Raw genomic sequence first — 21116 nt, forward strand, 5'->3', positions numbered from 1 at the left:
TCACCCATGCACTTTGATCAATTAATGGTGCAAGTTGAACACCCAACCTTGAGTGGCGATGATACTTTGGGCTCGTCTAACATCATTGCCATTGATATGCACAAAAGACATGCCCGCGTTGAGATTCTATACAGACGATCCTTCGGGACGTGGGACAATATCTTCATTGATTCTGCCTTGAGAGTTTCAGTTTCACGACCTATCTTGGCTGGCAACCACTCTAAGATACCTGCTCTCACAAAGATCCTGGTCAAACAAAAGGCCAGAAATCGAAGGATATTTACACGAGATTCACATCAAAATTCGTCCAACAGAATGCGGCAACTGAAAACCCTAGACTACCGTCAACCCTACCGCGATCCTTCATTCGTATAACGCATCACTCAAGTCCAAGTCCTCCAACTCCGTTGGCAATCTCCTCAATCCCAGTGGCACGTCTCACACCTTCGACTGCTTCATGGTCCCGCCCGCCAATAGGAGCGTTGCAGTCTGGGCACCTGGCTTCTTCCATGGGCATGCCGCAATTGTTGATTGAGAACGGATGGCCATTTGCACAAGTGTACCAATGACCTGTGCCTCTTAATTCTGTGGTTGAGGCCAAATAGACTTGCCGCAGCTCCTCCGCAGTGACTGGACGGTAGAAACTGCCGCGTAAAGTGTCTTCGATGGCGTCGACCTCCTTCTTGAACACAGCCGTGGATGGATATTCTTCCAGCAACCCCCGAGCTTGATTGACATGGTCGCCCCCGATTTTTGTCAGTTCATCCGAAGTCTTGGCCTGGATTCCAGTAACTGGTGGCGATGGATTGGGCGCTGGCTCTGTCGATGGTTCTTGCGACCGCGCAGAGGGGCCAAAGGAACGGCACAACGCACACAACTGTGCATAGAATATATGCCCTTGGACCTCTTCCCGCGGAAGCTTGGTAGAATGCGCAGACTGGATTAAATCCTCGCAATCCTGGAAGAAGGCCGAAAGATCCAACTGGGCCGTTGACTCGACAGACAATGACTTATTTTGACGTACAACTCCCAAGAAGTCAAAAAGAATCGCAACATCGCATTTCATCAACAACGCAGATGCAAGGAGGGACCCTTTAACCTGGATGATGGACTGGTCGTACTGGAACGTTTTGTCTGTGCCGTGCTGAAGATTGGCATACCGGACAAGCTCTGCAACTCTCTGAAAGGGTTGTTCTTCCTTCCTCACCTTTTGAGAGTACGCGATCAGTTGGCTCCGGTATGTGGTGATGAATGTATATCGCTCCTTGCCCACAACGCTCTTCAAGGTATTGATTTGTTTCCATCGCGAACCCGGAAGAGCCAGGTTGCCGTCTTTCTTGGCAGACTCAACGACCATAGGAGGTGCGGGTGTCTTTGCCAACTTCTCCTGTTCCGCAACGAGACGCTCTGCAAGGACGAGGTACTCGGAATTTGACCAAGCGATGAACTTCTTTGTCGCAATGTCAAGCATGGCTCGGCGCACAATACGGCCGTATCGGGAGATATTTCGAAGAGGTCCGCGGCACGTAGCGCATCCTTTGACACCTTGGTCGTCCATGGAGAATGGGTTGGAGCCTCCCAGAATGTCTCTTGGTAGCCCGTTGTCATCCAGCTTGTAGTGCGCTGACATGCCCATCTGTCCGTCCATGGAAGAGACGGTCAAGAAATGGCCGCAGTCGGGAAAGATGCACGGCTCCTCGTTCAAATCGACTTCGTGGTATTCCTTCATCTCGAGGAAGTCGACACAAGATGCCTTGATTTCTGGAGACGCACACTGTTGACAATACATGGAATCTGGACAAGTCTCGCCACAAAGGGAAGGGCCTAGATCGGTTAGCACAATAGTTGAAGATTGTTGTGGACCTTGAACTCACACTGATGGCCGCAATCCAACATCTTCTCGCATCTCAGAGAACAAGGCACCCAGTTGCAAGGCGCTGCACACGAGACCGTACAATTAGCGTGAGGACAGCTTGATTCGCAGGTACTTTCGGCGCAGGGAGCACAAGGCTCGTGGCAGGCTTTGCTGCACCTTGAATGGCTGCAACGTACTTCACATTGTTGATCGCAGGGCTTGCACTGAGTGCCATCGTGGCATGGCTGAATGCAACTGTGGCGACAGGTGGAAGAGTTTCGGCCACAAGGCTGTTTACATATCCCATGATTCTGCTCCACCATCTCGCCCTCTGCTCGCGTGTTGCAAACGCAGCAGGTGCCTTTGCACGTATGACCGCAAGGCCGGGCGTCTCCACACAAGGCCTTGCATCGGTAGTTGGCACTGGTGACATCTTCGTAGCATGGGACTGTGACGGAATGGTTGCACCCTGGAACCGTCCGCGACACCTTCGTCATGCAGCGAACCGACCGGGGGTCTTGAGCTTGGAAGCACTTTGCTGATGCGAGATGGTGACCGCACGGAAGCAAGAGGTTGATATCTTTGACCAACGCTTGGCACTTTGGCTGGCAGGGCTCTCCACACCGAAGAGGACAGGCATGGTCGCAACCTTGCTTCAACCGAGGGCACTTTTCGAGACATCTGACGGCGAGATGAAGATTGTCTGCGTGGCATCGTCCAGGGCAAGAATGCCCACAGCCAAGCCTCTTGTCACACGGCTTGTTGCAGCCGCTCTCGGGCGAGAATTGCATAAAGTGATCCGGCTCCGAGACGAGAATGGGTGTGTCTGGGTGCCGAGGACACTGAAGCTCGAGGCTTGAGCCGAAATTGTCATTCTTCGCAAGCAATTTGATGACGTTTGCCCACATTGGGACTTCCCTGTACGTGTCCGAGTTTCCGATGATGTACATGCCGTGTTGCGCTCGTGAGAGGAGGACGTTGATCCGGTTCGAGGTGCGCAGAAAGCCGCAGTTGTTCTGGGGGTTGCTCCGGACTAGCGATATGATAATCACCTTGGCTTCCTCGCCCTGGAAATTGTCAACGGTTGCGACTCTGACGCTCTTCAGAAGGGCTGTCTTGCTGACGCGAGACGTCTTGCTGAGGAGCGATGTTCGAGAGACGGGAACCTCGGAGCCATCGCCCTGAAGCGCGTCGAGTTCTTCCAGATCTCGCTCGTTCACGCAGATGTCAAACATGGATTCCATCCGGCGACGAAGGCGGTGAAGCTGTCCTAGGTATGGCGTAAGGACTGCAATGTCTCCTTGGGCGTACGCTCCCTGTTGCGAAAGGTGGGAGACGAGGGCGACGGTCATTTCGACTTCAAAGTCGTTGGTGTGGGATGTGCTCAGAGCGTCGTTGCTTTGCGCTTTGCCTTCGAGCCGCTCGTGATGAAACCAAAACAGTCTCTCCTTCATGCCCACCACGCCAGGGTAATTCGTAACCGTCTCAGCATCCTTCAAGGCTGGGTAGAGCGTGGATCGAACCAGTTCAGCGATTGACGGGTGCATTCGCCTCTGCGTCTCGAGAATGCTGTACGGAACTCTCAGGTCAGTGTCATGCGGCGGTTGCACGAGTCTTTCGAAGAGCGACATGTCCAATGAGTACTGTTGGCCGCGAGGGTTCGTGCTCTGCAGGTCGTAGTTCTGAATCTGGGGTCGAAGTTGAAGATGGTCTCCAATCAAGATGCCATGCTCCACGGACGGGAGAAGAGCAGTCAGAATGTGCGCCTCGAGCACCTCGCCGGCTTCTTCACAGAGCATGACTTTGCATCGTAGCTTGCGAAGAGTGTCGAGGCTTTTCGCAAGGCCCGTTGTCGTGGCACCCACGATCTCGGCTTCCTGGAGACAGCGCAAGTCCACATCCCCGCGGATTCGGTTCCGTCGCTTGACCTCTTCGTTGTATTGTCCTTGGACGGTCACAAGCTTTGCGATGATCGGGTCTCTGATACTCTTCAGCCAGTGGCGATACAGTCCCAGTCGCTCGTTGTACGTCATGAACTGGAGTGAAAGTGCTTTGAGGATGTCTGGAGAGCGGTTGGGGTTTTGAAGTCGAGGCCCACTGTGAATCCATATGTCGATGATCTTTTCTGGTTTATGCCTGACCTTCTCCCACCCATCGGCAACCTCTCCAAAAAGCTCTGTGTAATGATGGGGATATTCGGTGGCTAAGAAATTCTTGACGGATCTCCAGGAGTCACAAGCTGATAATTCCCTGAGCAGCTCGTTCCCCCGATCCATATGCTCCTTGATCAGTTGCTCCGCTGACCAGAGGCCACTCTTCTCCGATTTAGTCCGAAGGAATTTCTTGACAACGGTGCGGAGGTTCAGGTTCTGGAGTCGCTCGGATTTCGATCGAGACCCGATCCGAATGATGCTTTTGGTCCCATCATCGAGCAGGTGCTCAAGCAGTTGATCCAGCGCGTGATTCGTGTAGCAAACGCACAAAATGGGGCCGAGTTTCGCTTTGTCCTTGTTTGCCAGCAACACTTTGACAATCTTTTCTCCAGTGTAGCTCTTGCCAGTGCCAGGAGGGCCTTGGATGAGTGAAAGCTCCCTCGACAGCGTGTTTACAAGCGCGGCGGACTGAGTTGGGTCGAGGGTAGACCGTTCTGCAAGTTGACTTGGATCGGGAGGCTGCTGGGGATTGATGGCGTAGGCAGTGTTGTTACTCGTGATCGTGTTCAGGTCAAACGTGAAGCCAAATTGCCTCGCATACTGGGGAGCCTTGATCTCCTCTGGTGCAGAACCCTCCGCTGGTGCTAAAAGAGACTGGAAAGGGATGTTGGGTCTGTGGTACATTTGTTGCAGGGCTGTGAGGGTGTGCTGGAAGGAAGCGAGGAGGACGCCGGGGAACTCGACAAGATGCCGACGAAGACGGCGGCTATCTCGGTACCATTCCATGGCCTGTTTGATCTCATGTTTGCCTTCATCGACAAGCTGTAGTTTGACATAGAGCGATTCCGGGTCGTCTGAAAGCGTGAGAGGCGACGAAGGCGCCGCGCCGTCATCGGTCTCTTCGTCTTTGTTTCGTCGGGCTTCCTTGTCATCTTTGCTTCTCATGGTTGTGTCAGACACGGTGCAGAAAAGCATCGAGCCGGTCACGTCGAACATGCACACGAGTGCGCCCGCTTGCAGTCGTTTGCTCTGCATCCACCAATCTCTTCGCTGAGTGTCGGTCATCTTTTGGACCGCAGGGAGTTGGTCGCAGCCGACCACCATCTCTAGGCCTCCGATTCTGTGGAATTCGACGGCGATCGTGGTGGGGTAGTCGTATGTGTACGTTCTCATGCTGTTTCGAGATCGGTGAGCGGCGCTTTCGCTGGGGTTCCGAGCGAGCTCGAGCATCTCTCGAACCGAGTCTCGAAGTTGTCCGACAGTGTCCTCTCTCACGAGACGAAATTCCCTGTCGAGACGTCCACGAATACCCTTGACATGCCATTCGGACGGGTCGTTGGTAGGCAAGTATTCTCCGCGAGGTGAAACAATCTCCTGGTAGGTAGGCATGATCTTGATCTTCGTGATGTCGGTATGGTCGTTGTCGTGGCGCGGGCCATCGGCGGATAAGCGACCGGGAAGGTCTCGCCGCAACACGAACGTCTCTCGAGTGATGGGGACATGGATACGCTGGAATTCCGGTATGTTGTCACCCACTTCCTGGCGTTGTTGGATGTACTCCAGATACTTGGCAGCCTGGAGTTGGGGGAACTCTTCGTCTGGGTTCGACGGCTGCTTGATGATTTCGGCGAAGTCGGAAACCAACTTGGAAAAGCCGGGGCCGAGGGCGGCAGTACTGTTGCAGTCTACCACCTTCGACAAGACAGCAAGAGAGAGTTCCACCGTCGCCATTCGGGACAGATTCTCTGGCGCGACGGTCGGCCAGGATTTGACGAGTCGGACGATGTAGTCGAAGAAAGCCTGCATGCGGGCGCCACCAACTCCGTAGATGAAGTTGAAGACCGAAGCAACCTGTTGTTCCAAGACTGCAGAATCAATGACTCGGGTGTGGGTCACAAGGGAAAAGAGCGGCTTGACCTCAGTCTGCCACAAGGCGAGTCGGGCAGCCTCGCCTGCTGCAGTCGGGATGTGTCGATCCGAAACGAGCTTGATGAAGCCCAGGCCCTCGTCGGTTGCGAGCAGCTTGATGGCCTCTTGCGCAGCGCCAACATCGCCGTCCATCAACTCGAGGCCAAGTTGGAAGAAGCGACTGACGGCTGTGGTAGCGAGCCTGGCTGACAAGTGGCCTTGCTCCAACAAGCGCTTCCACTCGAGCAGCTTTCCATCGCGGGGAGGGCGCGGGGCGTTGTTGGAAGGTTCGGGAGCGCGAACTGAGTGTGTCTCGGTTGTATCGTGGGAGAATTTGCATCTGGTGCCGAATTTGCAAAATCCTTGTCGCTTGAAGAAGAAGCAGGGCTTGAGCGAGTCGTCCGAGAGAGGAGGCCCAGCGCCACGGGCTCTTTGGGGTTGTCAGCATCGTCACACAGCGTCTGGCGTAACTTGAGAGTCTTACCTCCAGTGCGAAGACATTCCAGGCCACTGATCCACCGATCTTCTTTCCTTCTTTCTTGTTGTCAAATCTTCGCGTTTTGTTGTCGTGTCTTGCGGGTGAGGGTCAAGGTGATGTGGGTTTGAGAAAACGAGCAGCAGAGAATGCGGGGAGTGAGGTTGACCTAGGTAAACAACAGGTTGAAGGTCCTGAGGCATCGAAGAGAGAGCAAACAGAAAGTAGAAAAAGTCAGGCAACCAGTCATGTTGAGCGGTTGGTGATGTCCCGTGTGAAACATCACATTACAACCAATGGCGGCGTTGGTGGGCCTCCTGCATCGACTTTGCTTCTCCAATTGCTGCCTAATTGCAGCGCAAATGCAACCAACAATTGCAAACATTCTGCAGGCGCTCAACCGGGAGGCTCACAGGTACTTGGCCAACATCACAAACAAGCAGTGCTGTGTTGTTGAACGAAACGCATGACCGCCTACGGCCGCTGTGGCCTCAGGCAGCCGGGAACTCATCCAGGCGCCAATTCACCTGCCCGAGGTACCTACCTAGGTAGGTAGATACCTAGGTAGCTAGATACCTAGGTAGCTAGTAATATTCACAATGCCACATTTTTAACCTCTTGACACTAATCATCGGCTGGGATAGAAGGATGAGGCTTGGGAACTGCATCGTCAATGTTGAACAGCAATATCCCGGAATACGTGAGCTCTCTAGTGGAGCGTTCCACTTTTGCTGTTCAGTCAATGTGAATTTACCCTGGAGATGTGACCACTTCAGTAAAGTCTCAAGACCGCATGAGGTATGGAGTAGAGAATTAGGTTGCAATGTCATGTGTATTGCGGAAGAAACTGAAATTAATTATATTGTAACCCACCATCTCCCTTGATTCCTTAAAGAATCCATTTTCGCGATTATTTCTTTGTTCCTCACTTTCCACGGGTGGAGAATATTCAGAATGGTGACATCGCCAAGCACCTCACATTCTGCCGAGATTCCTCCGAAGCGCGAAACTCCGAGACGCGAGCATCTGCAAAACTCGAGCCCTTGCATTCCCGCCACGTTTCTGTCTTCACCGAAACACAAAATACACAAATTCACTCAATCATGGCTGAACATCCGTCCTTCACTCTCGCCGCGCTTTGTGAGTTCATCCGCGATATTAACAAGGCGATTGGCCACTGACCATCTTCTCAATTGGTAGTGACAGCTGGCGGAACCGCCGGCTATCTGCGAACGCGCTCAGTCCCTTCTCTCGTCGCCGGTGTCGGACTCGGTGTCTCATATGCTTATGCTGGTTTGTCTTCTCACTTCTCCGATGGTCTTCAACGCCACGGATTGGACTACTGAACTGACTCTTGGACGCTAGGATACCTCCTCAAGCAGAACAAGGACTACGGTGCGGAGCTTGCGCTCGCCAACAGTGTGCTTCTTACTGGTTCTGCCGTTCCCAGAATAATCAAGACGGGAGCGAGGGCACCTGTGCCGCTTGCCCTTGGTGCTGCTGGTGGACTTGCGACGTACTATTACCAGAAGAAGTACCGGGAGTTTACGTATGGCGTTTAAGGGCTGCACCTACGTTGATTCATCTCACTGAGGTAGAGACAGTGTGTACAATATGAAGCTAAAATGAACTCACCTCAATACCCACCCCATTTGATCAGATATGTGGTTTCATTCATGTACACTCTTTGGTTCAGTTGACCGCTGGTGGGCGAGATTGAACTATCTCGCAAGTGCTTATGCTCCGGAATACGGCATTGACGAGCAAGTATATTACGTGATGTACGAAGTAAGATCTTCCCCGCTAAGACCCTATTCTCTCTTAGAGTTGCTCGCATGCTTCAAAACGGGACAGAACAGTAAAACAATCTCGATAATTGCTATAGGAAGACTCCTGACCGCAATCAAACACCTCAGAATCACTAAGATTTTAGGACAAGTCGAATCTTACCAACTCACCAAAATCTCTCACTTTTGCGCTACTCTTCTCAAACTGGTTAAAGGAGTTTGGAATCATTTCCATCAACGTAATAAAGGTGTCAAGATGATCGACCACGCGTCCAAGGCCGAGAATAAGACCGACATGGCCGAGCAAAATGATGCCATCACCGTCAAGATTCCGCCCCCTACCAGCGCAGATGACGCCTCACTCGTCGCTACTATAGCCGATATCGTCAATACCGTCTATACCGACGCTGAACAGGACATTTTCCTGCCTTCATACCAGCGCACTTCCTCGGCAGAAGTGGCTCAATTCTTCCGCAACGGCCAACTCGCGGTGGCTTACCTCAACAGCACCAGCGAACCCGTCGGTTGCATCTTCATCAAGCTGCTGACGCCTGACCGTGGGGAGTTTGGCATGCTGGCACTCGATGCCCAGCACAGAGGGACGGGACTGGGTCGGCAGATGGCTCTGTTCGCCGAGGACGAATGCCGCAGACGTGGATGCACAATTATGCAGCTTGAGCTGCTCGTACCCACCACCTTCCAGCACGCGGGCAAGGAAAGATTACAGGCGTGGTATCTGAGGATGGGTTATAAAGTCGTCAAGCTGGGGAGTTTTGACGACGACTACCCACAATTGGCCAAGATCCTCGCAGGGCCGACTGTTTACAAAATCTTCGAGAAAAGCCTCGTCTAGTTTCGTTTCCTGGATGAAGAAGACCCACAGATATGTTGTCAAAATAGAGTCCCGGTGTTAAACCACGTGGGTTGACGGAAGGCATCCGGGCCACTCCCAGAGGCGTATCCGAGCTATTTGGGGTTGATGGGATTGAAATAGTTTGGCGGCGTCATGGGGCAACCTGGGAGGAACCTAGTCCAATACAGAAGAGATCATAGGCTATCAATGAGGGACAATCTCCCAGTTGCACCGGAGATCGAGTAAAAACGTCGCATGAGATGTCGCCAGTTGCCCTACAGACCCGCAACGCCACGGGTTTTCCAGGTTCGAGTGATATTTTTGGACATCTAATATCCCGATGCCAAGTCGGCTGGTCTCAACGGGACGCTTGCAGACTCATCTTCCATCGTAGCCTGGGGTCGGCGCATTTAGCAAGGGATTGAACCCCTATCTTGGGCCTTGAGAAGAAAGACTCTGGGCATCCAGTGGGCTGAAATCGTTGATATAAGAACAAAAGTGAGATGAGAGTAGCTATAAATAGACGCCTGAATACGAACATGGCTATTAATAAATTTATACTGATTTTCGTCATGGCTTGGCTCTCTGCGCACTGACTCGATCAGAGACGCAGTGTTCGCCGGATCCACTCTCGCCATGAAATGCCCCGTGGAGCGGTTCGCGTGCGCGGGATCCGCGTGTTCCGCGTGGAGTCGCGGCGAGTCAAACACATCCCCTGACGTAATGGCCAAGCCTGGGCGCGAGAAATAGCACGACATTTTTATCCAGAGTTGTTCTTCTTAACCACCGGACGCCTTCCGCGTTGGACTTTTCCTTGGCCGCCCGCAGTCGACGTTGCTTCACCCGCTGCAGCCGGTATTGCGCCGCATGGCCCACGACTCTCGAGACGAGGGTTCCGACTCGCAGTTGAACGAGCCGCCGGCGTTTGGAATCCGCCGAGCTGTGAGTGCTGGGTTATGGCCCCGGAATCTCATCTCTCTCGCTTACATGCCTGCAGTGTGACGCTTGTCGCGGCCGAAAGGTACGTGTTGAAGGACTTTCCTGGGCCAGAGAGACACCCCTGTCGGGCTTTGCAGTTCCGCCTTGTGGGTGCTGTAGCTCTTTGCATTCATTCGCGATGGATGTAGAGGTGGATGGACGCATGTGTTGACAGTCTGGTCGGTCCATTATAGCTGCACGCTCGCTTGTTTATTTGCAAACCCATCTATTTGGCCGCTCTGGCATGGCTCATACAAACACTGTAGATCCGCTGTGACAGAAACTCCCCGTGTTCCTACTGTCTCGGCGCCAAAATCCCCTGCCGCCACACCAACACCGGTCCCAAAGAGAAGCGCACGAGGATCCTCCTGTCCGCCCAATAGTGAGTCTTCATCCCAGCCAGATCCAAAGAATTCGACCATGAGAACCGACCCTGACTGCTTTGCCGCTCCGTAGTGAGAAAAAGATCGATGCCATTGATCGTCGGCTCGAAGGAGTCACCCAACTCCTTCAAGACCTGCAGATGAACTTTCCAACTCTGGGTGCTCAACCAACGCTGTTCAAAGAGAGCCCGGCAGATTCTCCTACGCCCTGCATACCGACATCGACGTCCGCCCACCTTGGCCATGTAATCATGGTAGCTTCCGACAGTCCCGCTGTCGAGGGAGAGTCGTCCCTAGCAGCCCACTCCGCCTTCGCGAATGAGTTCCTCCAAAACGCCTTTCGGAACGACTCCATACAAGACTCCGCGAGCCTTGAGATGCAGCATACCTTGGCCTCTCTGCACCATGTTGTCGATTCTCTAAAGCAACACAACGGCGCAACTAGCATGTCGTATCCCGATGCCCACCCAATTCCATGTGTCTCTTTCCGGGGCAATGAATTACCGCCCATCCAAATGACCGTGGCTTTGATACGCGCCGCAAAAGGTGATTCCCCCACTCAAAAATCCTCAGCCCTGGTTTCCTGTCAATTGCCGCTCTCGGTCGTCGTTTAAGCTTACATGATCTTCTTGGTTCTCAGCCGTACCCACAGAGATGGTCGCCATGATCCACGAGTTCTCCCCCTTGGAGAATTTCTCAGAGCTCTGCCTCCACGTTTACTTTTCCGAAAACTATTCCCAAGCCGACTTTATTACAGCGAATGCCGGTCTTCTGAACCTATTCTCGGACTACGTGTCTCGCACTCCAGAAAAGGAGGATGAAATGCTCCCCTATCTCCAAATGTGTCGTTCTAATCTAGAGACGGCTCTTGCAAATTTGCCTTTGCACCTCCCTGCCACTTCTCGTATGATTGGCGCGCTTCTTTTAGGTGTATGGATGCCTCAGTTTTACCAGAGCTTAAAATGGCTGACGAATTGCCTAGGCCTTTCACGCTATTGACATTTCAAAACCCTTGCTCTGCTGGACTCTGATATCCAAGGCAGCTGAACTGTGTCAGACGCTGGGGTATCACCAGGCTTTGTCGATGAAGAATGACGATACCAAGACTATCCAGCGTAAAAGATTTCTCTTCTGGAATGTGTACATGGTCGAAAAGAGCTTGTCGCTCCGCCTAGGGCGGGCCTCAACGATTCCAGATTGGGATGTGACTGTGTCTATGCCCGACATGGAGGACTTTTATCCCAATCCACTGTCACCGAATATTTCCCTGTGGATTATGACTGCTAGATGCCAAGGGAGTATCTACGAGCTTCTATACAGTCCTAATTCTCTTGTCCAGCCGGCGCAGGTGCGGCAGTCTTCAGTGCAGGCCCTCGCGAATGACTTGAACGAGATTAGGAGAAAGCAACACGGAATGGGTGTGAGTAATTCCCGTTGCGCTGTCAACGCTCAAATTTTATCTCGAGGTTCGTAAGCTGACTGTCGAGGTAGAGAAAACTGGTCAATGAAATGATCGACAAGATTGGGAAGCCAATGTCGAAGTTCATATTCATCACGGATGACATTTTCCGCCTCTCGCTCCTCACGCTTGTATATCGTTCAAGCCTCTCTCCTTTGGAAAAGCCCACGACATTCGTCCCAGAGTGCATCGAAGCTGCGAGAGCAACACTCGAGCGCCATCAAGATTGTATGAGGTTTCTCGAACATAATCATTCCATGTACTATCGTGCATATGTACAGTGGTAAGTGGCGATGTGGCCGATCTAGGGGTGCCTCTTTTATTATCTCGAGCAGGGAATACCACCCTTGGGTTCTTCGATGTTTCTAATTCTCACAGGACGTTACTTTACGCCCCATTTATTCCCTTTATTGTGGTTTTCTGTCAAGTCATCGAGACACGGGATGAGATCGATCTCTCCCGCCTCCAGAGCTTCGTCGCCTCGATAGACACTGGCCCACCAGTCCCAGACGCCGCCGCCAACATGTATCGCCTATTCAAAGCGCTTTACCGTGTGGCGCTTCGCTATATCGAGTTTCGCGATTCGACCCCACCGGTGGACCAACCGAATGCTGGAGCTGAGCTAAATACCTGCCTGAACGCGCTCGGCTTCACCCACGTAGGCCTTAACCACGCACAACAGGAGGCGACTGGATTATGCCTAGGCCGTAACGAGGTAGCTAGGTATGCTACTGGTGCCGATGTCATGGGTGGCATGGAGGGCCAAGGAGTTAACCCGATATGGATGAGTAACCCAGCAGAGTTGGAAGACTGGTTCAACAACAGCGACCAGGTGATGGAATTTATTGAGCAAACAAGTTTTACTTCCCCTCACGAGAATCAAGGAAGCAGTGGGGTTCAGGGTGGATAACATAGAGAATATAAACGAGTCACCTCACTTGGAAGAGCTTTCTGTACCAATTGCGAGATTGGGGAGGCCGATTTCTTCAAAATTTCCGGTCCAAAAATGGAACAACTGAATTGAAAGGTTATCATGGCGTCCCACGATCAATCATTCAGATTACGCCCTGTTAAACCACAATCCACACTGCCAAGAGTGTGGATACCCGTAGTGAGACTGTATGGATTGTGGTATGTGTACCTCGGCCTTCAACAAGCCACATGTGGAGATTGTACTCAGGTTGAGGGTATACAGGCCGACTTTAGACTGGCAAGGATGTTCCCTCGGCTAATAAGAATGCGGGGGATGAGCCAGACTGGGTTCAGCCTGAAACCAGGGCAAGAATTGTAGCTAGCGAACTCGATCGCGCAACAATTAGAATACCCCACCGGAGCTTTCTTCAACATCGGTATCGAGAGTAGACAACTCTGTCATTACCCTATAGGAGATAGTTACAGTACAAATCAGAAAGATGAGGATTTGGTAGACAGCTTGCATCTATGCTAGTAACGGAATGTATGCGAGGTTCTCCTCGATGACTCTAATATCAAATCCAGCATAGTACGTGTCCAGAAGCCGGTGGCTCAAGTTGAGGCATACAGACTGGATTTGAAGTACTAAAAAGCCAGAGAACCCGTGGGATTAGTCTGATGTGAGAAAATAGTTCCAACTCACTGAGCATCAATTAAGGGAATGTTCTCATCATGGACTTTTATTCTGCCTTCTTGCTGCCAACACCCCTGACACTTTTCGGAGCCGCCCCGGCTGAAGACTCTTCACAGCTGATTTTATGGCAAGATCTTGTGGACGCGGATCTGATCCGTGTCCGCGACACCTATTACTATTCAACACCAAACATGCACTTCTCTCCAGCAGTACCAATTCTGAGATCATGACATTGTGAACTGGGAATACCTGTCTCACTCGGTCCCCTTACTCGATTTTGATCCCATATTTAGCCTACAGGGTAGCAGTGCGTACAGTCAGAATCTATGCTTCCTCTTTGAGGTACCACGAACAATCCGGGATTTTGTATTGGATTGGATGTATCCAGGGTACGGGGAAAATGTACATCTTCTGCGTCAGATATTCAGCGTCTGGTGTCGCATATGACGGCTGGGTTCCAGATGGAAAGGATGTCAAATCTGGTTTGCGGAACTGACAGACGACTTGCAACACAAGAAAGTCGAGACTGTCTTTCACACAATTCTGGAGCTCGACACATCGAAGGGGCTCGCTCCTACAAAATCAATGGCACATACTACATCTGGCCTACAACTCTGGGGGTTGGTCAAGACCAAATAATCCTCAAGTCTAGCGGTGGTCCGTCTGGACCGTATAGCCAGTGGCACCGCGTCCTCAAGAACCACGGAAACCCTGTTCCTGGTGCAAGCAGTCCATATTAAGGTGCCATTGTTGATAGACCAGAGGGTGACTGGTACTGCATTGCATTCGTTAATGAATGGCCTAATTCCACGGTAACTATTGAGCTGGATTACTCGACCATGATAGGTGGCATAAGGCAGGACTTGAAGATTTCTGCTACCATGCAGCTGGATTGTTGTCAAGTCTTTTAAAATCTCTACATAGGAGAGTTTATTTAGCGAGTGCATTGCCAGATGCTCATAGAAGAAGCTCGCTGCAAGTATGTAGGAGCACCAATGGACACGTCGGCGTTCTCGGCAAAACGGCACCCGATGCGACTCTTCATATTCAAGAACCCCGCGTGAATAGACGGTTCCAGACTCTCGGGTGGATGAACCACAGCCTCGGCGAGCTGTTGACTGAGGAGACGGAGGGGACTGAGGGGAAGAGTCCGAAAGAATACCGAAATCCCGCGCGGAAAAGCCGAGTTCCAGCCCGTCGGTATTCTGTCCCGGCAGTTTGTCACCGGCGGAATCGATCGGTGGGATGGACCGGTGGGATATTTTATGGCCTGGACGACTATGTGTTTTGCTGACCAAGAGCAAGAGAGAGCCACGTGGGAGATGCCATGATCCGAGATGTGGTCCCATTGCACGAAAGCGAAGCGTTAAGGTTTTTTTAAGCTGCTCAGCCCTGATGCGTTCGCAGGATGCAATCAAATGGTGTGTTTCACGGTTATTTAACCTCCAATCACGAGTTGGCTAGGTTGAATCTTAATGCTGTGAATGGAAACGGGCACGGATCGTAGGCTCGGTAAGGCCTAGGCCATGGCGGAGTTCCTTGTTTCCCATAAGGCAGGCGGCTGAACAGAGTACGTAGTGGCCAATAGGGATTAATTGATTTGTTTAAGCTTTCCCTGCTTTCTCCCGGTTCGCTTGTCCGTAGCTGGGTCGCTTCGTCTGGCCCTCATCTCATAATAAAGACTAAACCAGGCGATGCCGAGATCCCAATCGAGACAAGCGAGGACAGGGGCATTTACGCGGGAGGGCCGGAAACACCATCGCATGTTGATTGGTAGGTGACGAATCACTCCCCAGCAGGTTCCAATTGCCAGGGCTTTCCCACATTGCCAAGGGTTTTCCACATTGCCAGGGCTTTCTCACATGCCTAAAGCAATATTGGCCTTCTCGATCGGGCCCCTTGTCCGGTTAATTGGAGCTCTATCTTAATTGAGTTTGTCGCATCGACAAATGTCGCACGTTGAGTTCGCTTTTCCTTGCACTGCCGAAGCTTATGCGCAAGGAGCTCCTATATTTGGTTTAGCGGGCGCCCGGCCGACCTTAATGTCCGGCTGATTCGCTTCTAGCGCAGTTGCAGAGGGAGGCTGTGGTGATCACCCGTCAGTGCCGAAGAGGGGGAGGAGGAGGAAGACGAAGACGAAGACGAAGACGGTAATTCTGATTACCATTGCCTTTTTGGGGATTGGTGACTGTGATTGCAACTTGAACCTTTTTTTAGTCCAACGAATGAGGCCTGCATTGAAATGCGGTGACGAGCGGCCGACTGCGCTGGTCTTACTCATACCTCCGTTAAATCAACGTGAGACTCAGCTGCATAAGTCCATGACATTGTATGGATCACCCTGGTTCAGCTTTCAGCCACTTTCCTTGTTTGACGTAGCATGTGGGCCTCAATCCTTGACGAGCGGCACATACCCGGTACTCCTTGACTGTGAATCCGGGGATACACACAGCGGAGATTTGAGTAATGCAGGCCGGGCCATTGGCCGTCACATCACAGCACAGCACAGCACACATTGCCAAGAGGAATAAACTCGCAAGCGCTGACAAATGGCCAATCTTTTCGCCATGAGGAATCATTGCCGTTACCAGGATGCCTCGTATCGGACATACCCATAATTCGGCCGCTTCTGATGGGCCCGTTGTCGGCCCCGAGACCCTCTGCCGAAGGCACATCCCGGCTCAATCACCTTGGCAGACGTATAGACGCGACACCCTCGGCAGTGCTGATGATACATTGTCATCTAACCTTGAATACCCATTGGGCGGAGTGAGACATTGCGGGCCAGCGGATAAGACTACTGCAGGGACGAAAATCGCAACTCGAAAGCCCATATAAGTATCGCAATTGTATCCCGTTTGGAGCACAATTACGGGACACTACCTCGAGCATCTCCGTCTTCTCTCTCACCTATCAGCTCTCTCGGATTTGTTTCAACATGCACGCGGACTTGGCAGCGTGGCTTTTGTTAGCCCCGGGACTTGTGTCCCTGGTTAGCGCCCAAACCTGTCCCTTCGCCAAACGGGACACCATCCCTACCCAGAGGGAGATCCCTCAAGACTTTGGCCGCTGCGCAACCGTTAGCAACGCTGCTGGTGGCGGTACCCGGAGCAAGGACTGGTGGCCATGCCAGCTGAAGCTCGATGTCTTGCGCCAGTTCTCGCCCCAGGTCAACCCCTTGGGCGGCAACTTCGACTACACGGCGGCTTTCGAGTCTCTGGATTGTGAGTCCCCACTGTCCCCACAGCCAGTGTAATTGCTGACTGGACGTCGAATAGATGACGCCCTCAAGAAGGATCTGCACGCGTTGATGACTGATTCACAGGACTGGTGGCCTGCTGACTTCGGCCACTACGGCGGCTTGTTCGTCCGTATGGCCTGGCACAGCGCCGGTACCTACCGTGCGATCGACGGCCGCGGTGGCGGTGGAATGGGTCAACAGCGATTTGCGCCGCTCAACAGCTGGCCCGACAATCAGAACCTGGACAAGGCTCGCCGTCTGCTCTGTAAGTACCACGGTGTTTTTGAATGCATGCCAGTGATACTAATACCGAGTTATAGGGCCGATTAAGCAAAAGTACGGAAACAAGATCTCATGGGCCGATCTCATCCTCCTCACCGGCAACGTCGCCCTGGAGTCCATGGATTTCACCCCCATCGGCTTTGCTGCCGGTCGCCCTGACACCTGGCAGTCCGATGAGTCTGTCTACTGGGGTGCCGAGGCTACCTTTGTCCCCAAGGGCAATGACGTTCGCTACAACGGCAGCACCGACATCTACGAGCGCGCCGAGGATCTTGAGAAGCCCCTCGGAGCAACCCACATGGGTCTCATCTACGTGAACCCCGAGGGTCCCGATGGCAGCTCCGACCCTAAGGCCTCGGCTGGCGACATCCGTGTTGCTTTCGACCGCATGGGCATGAATGACGAGGAGACTGTTGCTTTGATTGCTGGTGGACACGCTTTTGGCAAGACTCACGGCGCTGTCAAGTCCTGTAAGTATCGTCGATTCCGAACAATTGTGTGAGAGCTTCACTGACCTGTTTACAGCCAACATCGGATCTGAGCCCGAAGCCGCCGACCTGGGAATGATGGGTCTCGGATGGCACAACAGCGTTAACAACGGAAACGGCCCCGACACGTCGACTAGCGGCCTTGAAGTCATCTGGACCAAGACCCCTACCAAGTAGGGCACTTCGTACACTCAATCGTCAACTATGCTAATTATTTCCAGGTGGAGCAACGACTACCTCAACAGTCTCATCAAGAACAACTGGACCCTTGTCGAGAGCCCTGCTGGCGCTCACCAGTGGGAGGCCTTGAACGGCACCCTCGACTACCCCGACCCGTTCGACAAGACCAAGTTCCGCCACGCCACCATGCTCACCAGTGATCTCGCTCTGATCCATGACCCCATCTACGAGAAGATCTGCAAGCGCTGGGTCGACCACCCCCAAGAGCTCGTCGATGCCTTCGCCAAGGCCTGGTTCAAGCTCCTGCACCGTGACCTCGGCCCCAAGACTCGTTACCTTGGTCCCGATATCCCGGCCGAGAACTTCCCGTGGCAGGATCCCCTCCCCAAGGGACAGGGTGCTGTCCTTAGCGATGCCGACATTTCCAGCTTGAAGGCTCAGATTCTTTCTTCTTCCGACCTGAGCATTTCGGTGCTGGTTTCTACCGCTTGGAACGCCGCTTCCACCTTCCGCCACTCCGACAAGCGCGGCGGTGCCAACGGAGCTCGCATTGCCCTTGAGCCGCAGGTCAGCTGGGAGGCCAACAACCCTCCCCAGCTTAAGAAGGTCCTGGCTGCGCTGAAGAAGATCCAGACCAAGTTCAACAAGGGCTCCAAGAAGGTGTCCCTGGCCGATCTCATCGTCCTTGGAGGTTCCGCGGCTGTTGAGCTGGGTGCCCGCAAGGCCGGCTTCTCTATTCCCGTCCCCTTCACTCCTGGCCGCGTCGATGCCACCCAGAACCAGACCGACATCCGAGCCTTTAACTACCTCCAGCCCGTGGCCGATGGATTCCGCAACTACGGCAAGGGAACTACCCGAGCCCGCACCGAGGAGATCCTGGTCGACAAGGCTGCTCTCCTCACCCTCACCCCTCCTGAGCTGACAGTCATAGTTGGTGGCCTCCGTGCTCTGGGCGCCAACTACGACGGCTCATCGCTCGGTATCTTCACCGAGAAGAAGGGCCAGCTGACGAACGACTTCTTCGTGAACTTGCTTTCAAGCCAGTACACCTGGGAAAAGAAGGATGGCTCTGACGAGCTCTGGAAGGGCATTGACCGCACTACAAAGGCTACCAAGTGGACCGCCACGCGCGCCGATCTGGTCTTTGGATCCCATGCCGAGCTGCGTGCTATCTCTGAGGTCTATGGCAGCGAGGATGCCAAGGAGACTTTCGTCAAGGACTTCATCACTACTTGGGTTAAGGTTATGAACTTGGATCGCTTTGATGTCAAGGCTTAAAGGATATTCTACATTTGTCAGGATATTCTAGATTATTCATGTATATATTGTAAACCTATAGCATATTTCACGTTCTTACAGTTGCGCTTAACAATTTCCATCGTGATTGCATTGCTAAACTAATCCAGCTCCGAACTAAGCTGAAGGTGGTCTCGTGGTGAGCCACTGCATACTCAATGTAATTGGTAGCATTTTTTCCTAGCCCTTCTTACTATGTCCTAATCAGCAAGTCTCTCGTATTTCTGCCCAGGGCCATACTACATATGGACGAAGTCCTCGGAAAGTAGTGTGACAGGCGATTTGGAACACTTGGGCTAACTGGTCGCTAGCAGGGCTGTCTCTAGGGTGGTATAGACAAAGTTAAAAAGGACGGCCGGAGTCGTGCAGAGGATAGGACATTGGTTTTCAACTATTCAGAGATTCCTTCTGATAGTCAGAGAGACCGGAAGGTCTCGAGGCGACTAGATAGCCTATTAATTTTCTCTTTTTATTTTCGAGAGGTTTGTTTGAGTTTCTTTTTGCCCGTCTCTATAGTTCTCGTCCGACTACTCTCTTTTACCTTGGGTACCGGGCTGCCGCGGGCACTATTGATGTCTTCTCAATGGATTTTGCTGCAACGGACCCGACATTCTATCTCATTAGATACTTCTCTATCAGGAGATATAAGCCTCAGATCTATCCGACCCTATATGTGTAATCTGGTACAGCTTCAGGCTGGCCGGCCAAGACGCCTGTGTGACGATCTTCTGTGCAGCTCCCTTAGTGTAAGTTTATGGGTTGGGTGTTGTTCCTGTCCCTTTCTGCTGCTAAAGTAGCAAGTGCAGGTAGTTAGAGCAGCTTGGCCAAATTAAGAGTTCAAGATGCCATATCGTGGTTGAATTGGTCATTTTGCCGAGAATCTCAGCTCAAAGGCTACATACAGAAGTAAAAAGGCACAATCTAGTGCCCAGCTAGATAAATATTTACACTCAAGTCAGACTCTCAGTACTTAAGAAGCGAAGCTGAACTCGGGGATGTTAATAGTGGTGACAGTCCAGGTCTTTCCACCATCGTTGGTAGACATGTCGCCGGTGACACCTTCGGCCTTGCCAAGAGTGTTGATATAGTTGGGGTCAGCGACATCCATGATGATCTTCGTGTCAATCCAGGCTAATCACCGTTAGTTCCAATTGCCACGTACACAAACAAGGAAAGACTTACAGTGGGCGCCGACGGTGCCGCAGTTATCCTCTGCGCACTCAACGGCGGAACCCCAACCCTGAGCATGACCGTCGCTGGTAGAGAGAGTGGAAACAGTGTTGCCGTTGATCGAGACGGTCTGAGTGTAGTTACCAGTGGCGTCATCGAACTTGTCTGTAGATTGCAATGAGCTTTTGTCCCTCGTTCCCAGAGGGAAGGGTGTTAGTACTTACAGTGCATAGTAATCTTGTCACCCTCACCAGCAGCGCCAGACGGGCCCTGAACAGGCATTTGGGAGTTGTCTAAAGAGTGACGTTAGCATCTAGTGCTCAGACTTCAATCAAAGAACAAATTTACCTCCAGTCTTCAGGAGGGTGTAGGCGTAGATCTCCCAGGAAGAGGATTGCCAGTTGTCGGCAATCGACTGGATCAAGTCACCGTTTGACGTGCCCATGCCAACCCAGAGGGAAGTGATACCATCGGTAGAGCCGCCGCTGGGAACATTGGGTAGGACGAGAGTGGAAGTCGACTCGCGGATGAAGGAGTTGTCGGCGACGGGACCGGTGCTGAACGCAGGGCCCATGGCCGCGTTGGCAGAGGTGATGGCGACTGCGGCCAGCGCAGAGAGGATCTGGTTAGAGGAAGGCATTGTGAACGATTTAAAACTGATTGACACTTGAGAAAGAGAGCTTGCCGAGCCAAGAATATCGTAGGGCTGTCATAGTTATAACTTATAGACGCCCACTCCAGGTCACCGACTCTCAGTAGATGACATGATTGGTGGACTATTCACCCGAAACGTCCCCCTTAATTATGGTATGATGCTTGAGTTGCCAGGATCAGCGAGCCCTGGCAAAACCGGAAAAGCGGATCGGCACAAAAGGTTCCAAAGTGGGAGACTGAGAAACAATGGAGCATAGTAGCAGGTAGATCTTCTCTGGTGGGAAAACAAGTGAACAAGCGCTCCACTGGGTTGCTATTTCGAAACGAGGGCCAGGGCTGCAGCGTCGC

At 52.4% G+C, this 21116-nt stretch overlaps 7 protein-coding genes across 7 annotated transcripts; 5 read left to right on the top strand and 2 right to left on the bottom strand.

Moving 5' to 3' along the window:
• Positions 1–54: 54 nt before the first annotated feature.
• On the bottom strand, positions 55–3336 carry BGZ61DRAFT_591888 (AAA domain-containing protein). The gene is made up of 2 exons (XM_046256704.1): positions 1875–3336; positions 55–1824 (listed from the first exon to the last, which is right to left on the bottom strand). Exons 1-2 carry the CDS (start codon positions 3307–3309, stop codon positions 380–382), a joined length of 2880 nt encoding a protein of 959 aa, XP_046099431.1. The 5' UTR covers positions 3310–3336; the 3' UTR covers positions 55–379.
• On the top strand, positions 3310–4278 carry BGZ61DRAFT_459337 (uncharacterized protein). Its single transcript, XM_046246893.1, has one exon. The coding sequence runs from the start codon at positions 3578–3580 to the stop codon at positions 3938–3940; it is 363 nt and encodes a 120-aa protein (XP_046099432.1). The 5' UTR covers positions 3310–3577; the 3' UTR covers positions 3941–4278.
• Positions 4279–7384: 3106 nt separating this feature from the next.
• On the top strand, positions 7385–8318 carry BGZ61DRAFT_459339 (transmembrane proteins 14C-domain-containing protein). The gene is made up of 3 exons (XM_046246894.1): positions 7385–7531; positions 7592–7684; positions 7757–8318. The coding sequence occupies exons 1-3, from the start codon at positions 7495–7497 to the stop codon at positions 7951–7953; spliced, it is 327 nt and encodes a 108-aa protein (XP_046099433.1). The 5' UTR covers positions 7385–7494; the 3' UTR covers positions 7954–8318.
• Positions 8319–9321, top strand: BGZ61DRAFT_459342 (acyl-CoA N-acyltransferase). Its single transcript, XM_046246895.1, has one exon. The coding sequence runs from the start codon at positions 8435–8437 to the stop codon at positions 9029–9031; it is 597 nt and encodes a 198-aa protein (XP_046099434.1). The 5' UTR covers positions 8319–8434; the 3' UTR covers positions 9032–9321.
• A 438-nt stretch (positions 9322–9759) lies between these two features.
• Positions 9760–12889, top strand: BGZ61DRAFT_459346 (uncharacterized protein). The gene is made up of 8 exons (XM_046246896.1): positions 9760–9973; positions 10029–10052; positions 10276–10391; positions 10466–10938; positions 11033–11322; positions 11375–11812; positions 11884–12134; positions 12230–12889. The coding sequence occupies exons 1-8, from the start codon at positions 9899–9901 to the stop codon at positions 12759–12761; spliced, it is 2199 nt and encodes a 732-aa protein (XP_046099435.1). The 5' UTR covers positions 9760–9898; the 3' UTR covers positions 12762–12889.
• Positions 12890–16332: 3443 nt separating this feature from the next.
• On the top strand, positions 16333–19012 carry BGZ61DRAFT_428367 (heme peroxidase). The gene is made up of 5 exons (XM_046243748.1): positions 16333–16681; positions 16736–16963; positions 17019–17450; positions 17506–17641; positions 17690–19012. Exons 1-5 carry the CDS (start codon positions 16396–16398, stop codon positions 18924–18926), a joined length of 2319 nt encoding a protein of 772 aa, XP_046099436.1. The 5' UTR covers positions 16333–16395; the 3' UTR covers positions 18927–19012.
• A 796-nt stretch (positions 19013–19808) lies between these two features.
• Positions 19809–20780, bottom strand: BGZ61DRAFT_459350 (uncharacterized protein). Its single transcript, XM_046246897.1, has 4 exons — positions 20463–20780; positions 20339–20407; positions 20127–20279; positions 19809–20075 (listed from the first exon to the last, which is right to left on the bottom strand). Exons 1-4 carry the CDS (start codon positions 20752–20754, stop codon positions 19915–19917), a joined length of 675 nt encoding a protein of 224 aa, XP_046099437.1. The 5' UTR covers positions 20755–20780; the 3' UTR covers positions 19809–19914.
• Between the last annotated feature and the right edge of the window lie 336 nt (positions 20781–21116).

The sequence above is a fragment of the Ilyonectria robusta genome (assembly GCF_021365365.1).
Source record: "Ilyonectria robusta strain PMI_751 chromosome Unknown BGZ61scaffold_22, whole genome shotgun sequence".
Classification (NCBI taxonomy): domain Eukaryota; kingdom Fungi; phylum Ascomycota; class Sordariomycetes; order Hypocreales; family Nectriaceae; genus Ilyonectria; species Ilyonectria robusta.

Coding starts and splice junctions, on each gene's coding strand:
- BGZ61DRAFT_459346 (XM_046246896.1), top strand. CDS start 9,899: ATGGCCCACGACTCTCGAGACGAGGGTTCCGACTCGCAGTTGAACGAG. Junction 11,323..11,374: donor TTGGCGCGCTTCTTTTAGGT/GTATGGATGCCT, acceptor CGAATTGCCTAG/GCCTTTCACGCTATTGACAT. Junction 11,813..11,883: donor GAAAGCAACACGGAATGGGT/GTGAGTAATTCC, acceptor CTGTCGAGGTAG/AGAAAACTGGTCAATGAAAT.
- BGZ61DRAFT_459337 (XM_046246893.1), top strand. CDS start 3,578: ATGCCATGCTCCACGGACGGGAGAAGAGCAGTCAGAATGTGCGCCTCG.
- BGZ61DRAFT_428367 (XM_046243748.1), top strand. CDS start 16,396: ATGCACGCGGACTTGGCAGCGTGGCTTTTGTTAGCCCCGGGACTTGTG. Junction 16,682..16,735: donor GGCTTTCGAGTCTCTGGATT/GTGAGTCCCCAC, acceptor GACGTCGAATAG/ATGACGCCCTCAAGAAGGAT. Junction 17,451..17,505: donor TCACGGCGCTGTCAAGTCCT/GTAAGTATCGTC, acceptor ACCTGTTTACAG/CCAACATCGGATCTGAGCCC.
- BGZ61DRAFT_459342 (XM_046246895.1), top strand. CDS start 8,435: ATGATCGACCACGCGTCCAAGGCCGAGAATAAGACCGACATGGCCGAG.
- BGZ61DRAFT_459339 (XM_046246894.1), top strand. CDS start 7,495: ATGGCTGAACATCCGTCCTTCACTCTCGCCGCGCTTT. Junction 7,532..7,591: donor CTTCACTCTCGCCGCGCTTT/GTGAGTTCATCC, acceptor CTCAATTGGTAG/TGACAGCTGGCGGAACCGCC. Junction 7,685..7,756: donor TGTCTCATATGCTTATGCTG/GTTTGTCTTCTC, acceptor CTTGGACGCTAG/GATACCTCCTCAAGCAGAAC.
- BGZ61DRAFT_591888 (XM_046256704.1), bottom strand. CDS start 3,309: ATGAAGGAGAGACTGTTTTGGTTTCATCACGAGCGGCTCGAAGGCAAA. Junction 1,825..1,874: donor GTTGGATTGCGGCCATCAGT/GTGAGTTCAAGG, acceptor TAACCGATCTAG/GCCCTTCCCTTTGTGGCGAG.
- BGZ61DRAFT_459350 (XM_046246897.1), bottom strand. CDS start 20,754: ATGCCTTCCTCTAACCAGATCCTCTCTGCGCTGGCCGCAGTCGCCATC. Junction 20,280..20,338: donor TGACAAGATTACTATGCACT/GTAAGTACTAAC, acceptor TGCAATCTACAG/ACAAGTTCGATGACGCCACT. Junction 20,076..20,126: donor CGGCACCGTCGGCGCCCACT/GTAAGTCTTTCC, acceptor AACGGTGATTAG/CCTGGATTGACACGAAGATC.